Source organism: Bufo gargarizans, chromosome 1 (assembly GCF_014858855.1).
Source record: "Bufo gargarizans isolate SCDJY-AF-19 chromosome 1, ASM1485885v1, whole genome shotgun sequence".
Lineage (NCBI taxonomy): Eukaryota > Metazoa > Chordata > Amphibia > Anura > Bufonidae > Bufo > Bufo gargarizans.
In genome coordinates this window covers 342434365-342446843 of record NC_058080.1, presented here as the reverse complement: position 1 = coordinate 342446843, position 12479 = coordinate 342434365, and the positions used below count along the sequence as shown (strand labels likewise).

Below are 12479 nucleotides of genomic sequence, written 5' to 3'. Positions count from 1 at the left end.
ATTGATGAGCTGGGCGGGGCTTCAGAACGGCAGTTAGGAGCGGCTGGCTGGGCGCATTTTGTGATGAAGCGCCGCCCCTTGGGCAGATTGGTGACTGGACAAGCAGGTTATATAACTTTATATTTTGGTACTTATAAGGTGGACAGGGGGGATACTTAGATCATTTTAAAACACTTTATAAGACCTGTACTCACGTATATATACCCAAATATGCTAATTGGGGCTGTCAGTGTCCCTTTAATGAAGGATTTATGTTCTCATAATTTTTATAAATTGCCACCTGCAGTCTGTCTTGCATAATAAGGGTCCATTCACATGTCTGCAATTCTGTTCTGCATTTGCACAACGGAATTGCGGATCCATTCATTTCTATGGGGCCGCACTATGTGCTGCCCGGATCCGGAATTCCGGGTCCACAATTCCGTTCCCGAAAAAAATAGAACATGTCCTATTATTGTCTGCAATTGTGACAGTGTCCGTGTTTTGTGGATCCGCAAAACACATAGGGGTTTATTCACATGAACGTAACGCTTACATACGTTTGATTATATCGGTTGATGATCCCATAGTGAGCTTGTAGCATGCGGAAATAAATAATTAAAAACCAATAAGGAGTATGACATGTATTGACAGATTTTGAATGTTGTACTGATAAACGAGTAAGGTTGGGTTGCACCATAAATTGATATTTGCAGACTGTATTACTTATCTGTCACTCTACGTTTAGAACTGTTCTGATAATCGATGTGTTAGCCACTGCCAACCATGTTTAAATAAGATATTGAGAATATGGTTTACGTGATTTAAAGTTTTGGCACTCCTTACACATATAATACATGCATACTGAGCGAAGTGAGTTCGTTTTGAATATAAGTCCTGGAGCAGGCTTTGTAGCAAGAGCTTGTGCTGCAGAGTAACACTAAGTCCTGGCGCATCTTGCTGGTGCGCAGGATATGCACACTGAGGGGGATGAAGTATTATCAGACTAAGTCCCGGCGCAGGTGCAGTAGTATGAGCTTGCGCCGCAGCAACCAAGCAACTAAGTCCCGGCGCATCCGACTGGTGAGCAGGATATGCGTACTGAGGGGGATAAAGTGTATGCAGGCTGTCTCGTCGCATCTTCTAATGCGCAACATAGTAGTATGGAGTGTGTTTGCAATTCTAAATTCTGGCGCAGCCTCAGTGTTGACTTATATTTGGGGGATTTCCTCTGGTAGACAGGCTTGCGGATGCAGTACAGAGGCAATGACAATGTCTTTAACTTAAACCGTGCAGTGTTTTATTCACACATACTTAAAGTGACAACAAAATAGGCAGTTTCAGGGAAAAACTGTCACATTGAGTCTGGTGTTTGTTCACACCAGGCTGCAGCACATAAGTTCTTGGGAGAAGCAGAGGTCCACATGCTTTTTCCCTAACAATATAGCAGGCCTTAGTCCTGGCCCAAACTCTCAGGCTCCAACACCTAGACTGACAAAGCTCCACTATCAGAGACTGCTGGCTGGGATTTTATCCCAAACCAAAACCCAGCCTTGAACGTGGGGAACAACCACCCATTCTGCACTTTGGCTGCTCCCAGTAAGAGCCGTCCCGGATCAGCTTTACAGTCACACTAAATAATCAATAGTGTCAGTCAGCACTAGTTGCCGCTGACACTTAAAATTACCGGCTCTTACCTCACCGAGGCCAGGAACCTCAGTGACACATATCTTCCGTCAATGACGGCCCCTTGCGCTTTCATACAACATTGAGTGAGGTAAGTCAGTGCGCATCGTCCTTTGGCGCAGCACATTATCTTGGACACTCCCCTAGAAACAGGGAGAGGCAGAGTCAAGAGTTGTAACTGGAGGAATCTCCAGGCACCTGACACCCACTTTATAGACACCCAGCAATTTCTGTTGGGGCAAGCACCTGTCAATCACATTACAAAGGTCATTTATACTCCAACTATGGTGGTCCGCTCTCAATGCTGCCCAGACCCCTGATGAAGCCAGATCACTGATGAAACATGTTGGGGGGCAGACTTAGGTTTTTGAAGCAGATCTCTCATGGAAATGTGCTCTAGATAGATGGGAAATATTCTCTCACACGCGCATGTTTAAGAGTGGATAGTGTGTGCCAGAGTGCAGCAGAATCAGAGTGGTGGTGTGGGGAAGTGCACTCCCAGCCACCTTCTATAAACACCAGTGTATAATCACGCAGATATGTGGCACTGATAATGAGGATCAGCTAGTTTTAACCCACATAAATATTGCTCACTTATAGTATTGTAATAGTTTAATAGGTTTGCTCATACTATTTTAACCAATTTATTAAAAATATATATTTTTATATCTGGGACAAGAGAGGATATTAGCTTGTAGCTATTTGATTATTTAATACATCATTTACCCCTCAATCTGCATTTTCTTCTATCCTCATACTTTGAGGCTGCAAACAGGGGTTTATGATCGGGTGCAAGGTTGGTTCAGTTACTTTACATTGAAATAGGGGGTTCACTTACCTTAGGGTTCGATAGGGGGTTAATTTATTTTCAAGTGCAATAAGGGGTTCAATTACTTTAGGGTACAATAGGAAGTATACATGCTTTAAGGTGCAATAAGGGATTCACTTTAGTTACTTGAGGGTGTAAAATTAGGTTCACTTACTTAAGGGTGCAAAGTGGGTTTGCACTGGCAGTTTAAATACTTTAGTATGCAATGTGTGTTTACTAACTTTGAATTGCAATGGGGGTTCACTTACTTTAGGGTGCAAAAGGGGGTTCACTTATTTAAGGGTGCAATTCATTTTGTTTTACTCATTTCCCATCTACCTAGCTAATTTAAAATACTTCATGTTTCTTTTTTGTCTGTTTGTGGGTCTTAAACCCAAAACTTACAGTACATATGACAGAGACCATACCACTGAGCAACAGGCTCACCTGTAAGCAAACTGGTATTTTCTTAGGCCATATCATCTGTCTAGCACATACACGGTGTATGTGAAACCCATTCTGACCTTAATCTTGTCTAGTGAGGAAAATCACACATCAAAGTTAAACATAATTTGCATTTGTCCTCTAGCTACGATATTTAAAAGCCATCTGTCAGCAGATTTGTAGCCATGAAACTGTCTGACCTGCTACATGTGCGCTTGACAGCTGAAGGCTTCTGTATTGGTCCTATGTTAATTATGCCAGCACCGCTGAGAAAAAAAATAAGATATGCAAATGAGCCTCTAGGAGCAACAAGGGTGTTGCCATTGTATCTAGAGGCTCTGCTCTCTCTGCAACTGTCATGGCCTCTACACTTTGATTGAAAAAGCCAAGTAATGTAAACATGATCACGTCTGACCCTGACTTCTAAAGTCAATAAAAGTGTGGAGGCATATATTGAAATTTTTCTCAGCAATGCGAGCACGGGACTAACACAGATGCCTTCAGCTTAGAGCACATGCAGCAGGCTAGCGAGTTTCATAGGTACCAATCTGCTGACAGATGCTGTTTTAAAAAATAAAAATAAACAAACATCACTGCTCTTTTTGTGTGCCATCAGGTCTTGAACCTAAAATTGTTCTCTGTGATGCACAGAACTTACAACTGAGCCATACGCTTAGCCATTGCTAGCTGGGGTATTATTTGGCAATATTATTTAGCATGCAAATACACTGTGCATCTGAAACTCATGCTGACTTGGACCATGACCAGTGAGGAAAGTCAAGCATCAAAGTTAAACATTTTAGTTTGTCATCTTATTAGCTTGTTTAAAATAATGAATTCCCTTTTTATCTGGTCTTGAACACAGAACTTACAATGTGTGACCTTACCATGTGTGACCTTACTATTGAGCCACAGGCTCATCTGTTATTGAGAGGTGATTTTCTTTACTATTTGATTTAGCTAGCAAATACACAATGTATCTGAAACTCATTCTCACTTTGACCCATGAGGAGAATCAGATGTCAAATACCATCTAGCTAGCATATTTCAAACCTGCTTACTTGCCAGCTGATTAACTATTACAGGTACCGGCGGTGATCTGGCCGCATCCTGGCAAATATGCCGAGATTCGACCCAAAGAAAATAGCTCGCTGTCACAGTTTTTATCCGGTCGATTTGTCCGGTTGCTGCTGGAATTTTGCTGGTCCCCATTATAGTTAATGTGTCCGGATAGCAATGCGTAAGTTTCTAGAAATTCTGTAATGCAGAGAGATCCAGCAGGCTGTTCCCTGCCAGAACAACCTGTCGGATCTAAAAGCGCTAGGGTGAAACTAGCCTTATTTTATTAGATATTTCTTCTTCTTATATACTTTCGCCTGAATAAGAAAACACAAAAATACATGTTTGGGTATTACGTAGTCAGATATTAAAGTCAGGTGTCAGATATCAGGGAAAGTATTTTGCCTCCAACTGACATTATTCTGATAGTTGATTATGATACCTGATCATGTCCTAAAATGAACACTGTTTGCTTGTTCATCGGGTGATCGGTACATGGGTCGATTTTCAGGAACAAGCATTTGTACAAACTTCATTTCCATCGATAATCTACCTGATACCAGAACACTGGAAAGGGACCATTACTGTATCTGCCTCAACAACAAAGCATCAGAAAAACACAGATCCAGAGGAATCCTGTGAGACATCGGAAGACTGCTGGGCTGTGTACATTTGCACTAGACTGTAGAAGGATCAAATCAAAATTGTCAGGACTGCTAATAAACGCCTAATATTAAGGTCCGTTTTAAAGTGTAAGTTTACTTTTTATATAACACTGAGTCATATTAATACTTCATATATTAGTTTCTATTGGAAATATTGAAATCATGAAAAAAACACTGACCACTCTTTCTTAGTGCGCTGCTGCTTACAAATTATAAAGTAAAAAATTAACTTACACCAAAGTTTGAAGCAGAAAATCGATCTGAAGCAGACACATTAGTCGATGCAGTGGTGTGGGCATAGTAGGCATTAATATTGGCAAGAAGAGTGCTCATAACAGCCGGTACACCTGGGCACATGTATTTTGAAGAAAGGCAGGCAAAATGACTGAAAAATAGAAGCAAAACAAAAAACTTTGAAAAATGTAGAGACAATACAACTTAGGCTAGTTTCATATAAGCGTTAAAGAAGAACAGCCTTCCAAAGTTCATCATATTAGGTGTAACCGTATTGGGCTGGAGCACTTCCAGACCTCATTGACTGTAATGGGAATTGGCAGAGTATTGGGCTTTGGGCATAAAAAAATTACTGCAAGCACTCTTTTTTAATCTGGCTGAATCCCAACACAAATGCTGGTAACCAGACGGATTCCCCCCTGGTCTCATTATAGTCAATGGTGTCTGGAAGTACTCAGGTCCAATCCAGCTAAGCCTGATCTAATAAACTCGAGAAGGCTGTTCCTCTGCCGGATTGCTTTAATATATATGAGAAAGTAGACTTATGCTCAGTCCTGTTTGGTTAAACAGTTAATACTGCCAATATGCAAACTGAAAATTATATAAGGAAATTTATTCCATTCGAAAGGGTGTGGGTCAACAAAACAAACCTCAAATTATACAAATGGCAACTGGATTGATCACTTAAATGGGTTGTCCACATTCAGGGCCCTGCCAGCCTAAACCCTCCACATCACTGGGCCTGTGAAAGGAAGCATACTTTCCTGCTCCCACCATTGGGTCCTGCTCTGTTAGTCCCCTGCAATTTACACACTCTGGTCCCACATTTCAACATCCAGTGTTATGAGTGTCATGTATGCTACAGCCAAAGACTTCCTGCAGTGGTGATGTGTTCCCTATGCATCACTTGCAGTGGAGCACAGTAGATGAGATGAGTGAATTTCTCAAAAATTCAATTCGATGGTTTCCCAAAAAGATTTGTTTTGATCAGTATTTATTCAGACAAATCACATTAAAAACAGCTATTTCCTGTATGCCGAGAGCCTGTATAGTAGTGTAGAACACTGTGTATTGCAGAAACATGCATATAAAGTCTGCTGTGCTAGTGAAACTGTGAGTCAGTATGACATGCAGATGACAGGAGTCACTCTTAGAATCACTTCCCACTTCACTTATAAGGTCAGTTACGGGGCCAAAACTGACCAAATAACTCGTGTGAATTCAGCCTTACAGGTCATTTTAGCGTCACGTATAAAGAACCGTGCAGTGGCCTAAGATTCTACTATAGAGCGAAAGAGCGTACTCCTTTTACACCGTCATCAGCTAATTCCACATAGATTTCTACAAAACCTGTTCTGTTACACACTGAGACAAGTAGTGTCTCGTTGACAGTTTCTGTTAATTTTGCCCTTCTTCTAATCCATCATAAGAAGAACCCCCAAAAAACAGATCCTGTCTTTTGAGCATCCTCCTTCACAGCATTTGGTCAGTGGGTCAATCCATCAGTATTGTAAGGCCCAAAAAAAAAAAAAAAAACGGAGTGGATCCAAAACAGAGATGACACATGAATGGAATACTTACATGGCTTGTATGTTTTGTACCCACTCCTGCTTTTGGCCTCCAAATCATGAGCCAATCCTGATGAAAAATGGGGACCATGTGATACAGGCCTTAAGGCTGCTCCAATGACAGGATCCATTCTGTTTCTCATTTTTTTTAATCTTTCTGACAGATCAGAAGGGTAAAATAAATGGTGATGTCAACAAGGCCAAACAGGTACAATAGCGGCCCCGTCATAGAGTGGGAGGGTGGCAACTGCATGAGGAGTCAACACAGTGCTCCAGTTACATTATGGGGAGGGTGGCAACCGCATGAGGAGTCAACACAGTGGCCCAGTCACAGAGTGGTAAGGTGGCAACAACATTAGGAGTCAACACACTAGCCCAGTCAAAAAGTAGTAAGGTGGCAACAGCATAAAGAGTCAATCTAGTGGCCCAGTCGGAGAGTGGTGAGGGTGGCAGCAGCACGAGGAGTCACAGTGTCCCAGTCACAGAGTGGTAAGGTGGCATCAGCATGAGGAGTCACCACAGTGGCCCAGTGATAGAGTGGTGAGGGTGGCAACAGCATGAGGAGTCAACACCATGGCTTACTCACAGAGTAGGGAGGTGGCAACAGCATGAGGAGTCAACACAATAGCCTAGTCAAAGAGTAGTAATGTAATGACCGGTGTCACGCACAGGGAGGAAAACAGGGAAAGCCCTGCCTAAGGGAGAGGGAAAGGTGGTGACCCCTAACTCACCTTGCGGCTGGCACCTGACTGCCCTGACATCCCTAGACGGGTTCCTCACCCGTGCGGCGATCACGTGCCTAAACCCTGGCTTTCCCTGAAATGAGCCCTAGATAGTGAACGGGCCGGTGGAATCGCTACTCCTCACCACTGCACTAAGAGGGAAACACCAGGGAGAGGACAGACAAACACAGACAAACACAAACACCCAGGTGGACGACAACAACTGTCCACAAAGGTCCAACAGGGATCCGGAGGGAAGCGTTCTGAATCAACAGTCAGAGAACGCAGCAACACAGCTCCAGTGGGTCAGGATAGATGTCCAGGCAGGAAGCTCTATCTCTGGCAACCAGAGAAGTGTGAGAGAGGAATATAAGGAGGTTTGGGAGTGCTGGACAAGGAACAGCTGAGGAGAAGGAGCTACGGATCCCTGAGTGAGCCAAAAGGGTTTGCAAAGCAAACCCAGAAAGCTACCATAAGGAAAACAGCCCTATCTTAAATAGAGCGTGCAGCCAACCGCTGCGACTTCCTGACCCCGGGTATAACGGAGTCAGGCGTGGCTCTCGATACCCTCGTGACAGTACCCCCCTCTCTACGAGGGGCCTCCGGACACTCAGGACCAGGTCTCTCAGGATGAGAGGCATGAAAAACCCGAATTAACCTGTCGGCGTTTACCTCAGACGCAGGAACCCACATTCTTTCCTCGGGACCGTAACCTCTCCAATGCACCAGATATTGAAGAGAGCGGCGGACCCGACGAGAATTAACAATTTTGGATATCTGAAATTCTAAATTACCATCCACGACAACAGGAGGGGGTGGCAGCGGTAATGGTTCTAGAGGTGGAACATATTTTTTGAGTAACGACTTATGAAAAACATTATGAATTTTAAAAGTCTGAGGTAACTCCAGGCGAAAAGCCACGGGGTTGATGATGGCTACAATTTTGTAAGGGCCAATAAACCTAGGACCCAGTTTCCAAGAGGGAACCTTCAATTTAATATTCCTAGTAGACAACCACACATAGTCATTCACTCCTAGGTCCGGACCTGGCGACCGTCTCTTATCAGCCATGCATTTGTATTTACCTCCCATATTTTTCAAGTTAGCTTGCACCTTCTGCCATACCGATGAAAGAGATGACGAAAAACGTTCCTCTTCGGGAACCCCAGAAGACCCCCCCTCTTTGAAAGTACAGAATTGGGGATGAAAACCATATGCACCAAGAAATGGTGACTTGCCAGTGGATTCCTGACGACGATTATTTATGGCAAACTCAGCTAACGGTAAATATGATGACCACAACTCTTGGTTTTCAGACACAAAACATCTTAGATATGTCTCAAGGTTTTGGTTGGTTCGCTCAGTCTGTCCATTCGACTGAGGATGGAAAGCTGAGGAAAAGGACAAGTGTACCCCCAAACGGGAACAAAAAGCTTTCCAAAATTTAGAAATAAACTGGGTACCCCGATCCGAAACAACATCGGAGGGGACCCCGTGAAGCTTCACGATTTCACTGACGAATACCTGAGCAAGAGTCTTAGCATTAGGTAGTGCGGGTAACGCAATGAAGTGTACCATTTTGCTAAACCTGTCCACTACTACCAAAATCACTGTTTTACCCGCAGACAAAGGTAAGTCAGTGATAAAATCCATTGACAGATGTGTCCACGGTCTATTGGGAATGACGAGTGGTAATAGAGACCCTGCAGGACGTGTATGTGAAACTTTTGCGCGCGCACAGGTAGAACAAGAAGACACAAAATCCAATACATCCTGACGCAACCTTGGCCACCAAAAATGACGAGACAATAACTCCAAGGTTGCTTTACTACCCGGGTGCCCAGCAAGTGCTGAATTATGATGTTCCTTTAATAATTCGAAACGTAGGTTCAACGGTACAAACAATTTCTCTGAGGGGCAAGAGACCGGGGCGTCCCCCTGGGCCTCTAACACCTTCCCCTCCAAAACAGAGTGTACCGCAGAGACAACCACTCCTCTTTGTAGAATGGGCACCGGATCACTCACATTACCCCCTCCAGGGAAATAATGAGATAGTGCATCAGCCTTGGTGTTCTTTGCCCCAGGACGATAGGTAATAACAAAGTTAAACCTGGTAAAAAATAGCGACCACCTAGCCTGTCTAGGGGTGAGACGCTTAGCTGATTCGAGGTACAGGAGATTTTTGTGGTCCATAATCACAGTGACGGGGTGGACTGCCCCCTCTAAGAAGTGGCGCCACTCCTCAAACGCAAGTTTAATAGCTAATAGTTCCCTATTGCCAATATCGTAGTTCTTTTCTGCTGCAGATAGTTTTTTCGAAAAGAAAGCACAAGGACGCCATTTGCCAGGAGACGGACCCTGAGACAGCACCGCCCCCACTCCCACCTCTGACGCATCGACTTCACCAATAAAAGGCTGAAAGACATCAGGTTGGACTAGTACAGGTGCTGAGGTAAACCTCTCTTTTAGAGAGGAAAAAGCAACTTTAGCGGCGTCAGACCATTTAGAAAAATCAGTCCCCTTCCTAGTCATGTCAGTAAGCGGTTTTACAATAAGTGAATAATTTTTAATGAATTTCCTATAGAAATTTGCGAGGCCCAAGAACCGTTGTAGTGCTTTGAGGTTCTCAGGAAGATCCCAATCTAAAATTGCCTGGACCTTCCTAGGATCCATACGGAAACCTGAAGCAGATAAAAAATAACCCAGGAATTGTATTTCCTGAATGGCAAAAACACATTTTTCAATCTTAGCATATAATTCATTCGTCCGTAGGACCTGCAGTACTTGTCTGACATGCTCCTCATGTGTTCTCAGATCAGACGAATAAATTAAAATATCATCTAGGTATATTACCACAAACCTGCCGATTAGATGACTAAAAATGTCATTAACGAAATGTTGAAAGACGGCAGGAGCATTGGTCAGACCGAAAGGCATAACTAGATTTTCATAATGCCCCTCAGGGGTGTTAAACGCTGTCTTCCACTCATCCCCCTCCTTAATACGAATCAGATTGTAGGCCCCCCTAAGATCAAGTTTGGAGAACCACCTAGCACCCGCAATCTGATTAAACAGGTCAGGAATGAGAGGAAGAGGGTATGGGTCTCGGATGGTTATCCGATTTAATTCGCGAAAATCTAAGCAAGGACGCAGGCCCCCATCTTTCTTTTTAACGAAGAAAAACCCTGCAGCCACGGATGAAGAAGAGGGCCTGATGTGTCCCTTAGCCAAGCTCTCGGAGATATAATCTTTCATGGCTTGTCTCTCTGGACCCGAAAGATTATATAACCTGGTCTTGGGTAATTTTGCGCCGGGAATAAGGTTAACCGGGCAATCATAAGGACGATGAGGTGGTAACTTCTGACAACCCTTTTCAGAAAAAACATCCTCAAAATCCGAAATAAATGTAGGTAGGGTAGTTATGGAGGCAACTAAGCAATTGCTATTTAAACAATTTTCTCTGCACTGCTCACTCCAATATCTCCCTGGCCTGCCAATCCACTACTGGATTGTGCGCTACCAACCAGGGAAGACCCAGCACCATCGGAGTGGGAAGCCCCTCCAGAACATAACCTGAAAGCATCTCGTTATGGTGGTCCCCTACCCGAAGGTGTATATTATGAACAATGTGGGTGAGGTTTCTCTGAGACAGGGGAGCAGAATCAATAGCAAATATGGGAATGGGTCTCTGTAACGTACAGAGAGACAAACCCAAAGTGCGGGCAAAATGGGCATCTATCAAATTTACCCCTGCTCCACTGTCTAAAAAGAAAGAAATAGTCTCCGTCTTATCACCAAAAACAATAACCGCTGGCAACACAAATTGCGATGTACGTATGGAGGAGACGTATACCCCCCGGCTGACATCCTCCACACAGCCTGGGGTTAGTAGTTTTTCCGACGGTCTTTTGTTTCTGAGGAAAGAAGGACAGACATTAATGAAATGACCCCTCTCCCCACAAAAAAAACAAACCCCACGCCTACGGCGAGCCTCAGGAGGACGGACCTGACGAGTAGTTCCTCCTAGCTGCATAGGCTCGTCTAAGTCCGTACAGACTAACTGCTGCTTGAGAGGAGTTACCAATTTCTCAGGTTCTTTCAACCTGTCCCTAAGGCGTCTCTCTATACGGATAGAAAGGGACATAACCGCATCAAGGGAAAAGGGGGTCTCATATAATGCAAGCGCATCCTTAACCCTTTCGGATAACCCAGAGCAGAACTGACTCCTGAGAGCCGGGTCGTTCCATTGGGTATCCGTAGCCCACCTACGGAATTCAGAGCAATACTCCTCTACCGGCCGTTCTCCTTGTAAGAGTCTCCGTAATCTTGATTCAGCCAGTGCTACTCGGTCAGGGTCGTCATATATGAGACCCAAGACCCCGAAAAACTCATCCACTGACCGAAGAGCCTGGGAATCAGTAGGTAAAGAGAACGCCCAGGACTGCGGGTCCCCCTGCAGCAGGGAAATAACAACACCCACCCGCTGATCTTCATTACCAGAGGAGTGAGGGCGCAGTTTAAAATATAACTAACAGGCCTCACGGAATGCCAAAAACTTGTCCCTTCCCCCAGAAAATCTGTCAGGGAGAGGGGCCTTGGGTTCCGCAACAACCTGGTTACCAGTAGCAACCGCTGGGCTTGCGGTCAGTTGTAATTGCTGCTGTTGCTGAAGGACCGACGCCTTCAATCCTACCACCTCCAAAGACAGGCCATGAAATTGTTTGGACAGAGCAGCAATTTGATCCATACTGGATTCTAAGTAGGTAAAAAAAAAAAATATATAAATATTTTTTTTATTTTTATTTTTACCTACACAAAATAAGGGCCAGAGATAATGTAATGACCGGTGTCACGCACAGGGAGGAAAACAGGGAAAGCCCTGCCTAAGGGAGAGGGAAAGGTGGTGACCCCTAACTCACCTTGCGGCTGGCACCTGACTGCCCTGACATCCCTAGACGGGTTCCTCACCCGTGCGGCGATCACGTGCCTAAACCCTGGCTTTCCCTGAAATGAGCCCTAGATAGTGAACAGGCCGGTAGGATCGCTAGTCCTCACCACTGCACTAAGAGGGAAACACCAGGGAGAGGACAGACAAACACAGACAAACACAAACACCCAGGTGGACGACAACAACTGTCCACAAAGGTCCAACAGGGATCCGGAGGGTAGCGTTCTGAATCAACAGTCAGAGAACGCAGCAACACAGCTCCAGTGGGTCAGGATAGATGTCCAGGCAGGAAGCTCTATCTCTGGCAACCAGAGAAGTGTGAGAGAGGAATATAAGGAGGTTTGGGAGTGCTGGACAAGGAACAGC

General features: G+C 44.5%; 1 protein-coding gene across 1 annotated transcript in view; it reads right to left on the bottom strand.

Annotated features, from left to right (window-relative positions):
- Window positions 1-12479, bottom strand: part of LOC122927160 (protein unc-13 homolog A-like) — a 2447183-nt gene that overhangs the window by 1403309 nt on the left and 1031395 nt on the right. The window contains 1 exon segment of the mRNA XM_044278759.1: window positions 4876-5026. Coding sequence (XP_044134694.1) covers window positions 4876-5026 — 151 coding nt within the window.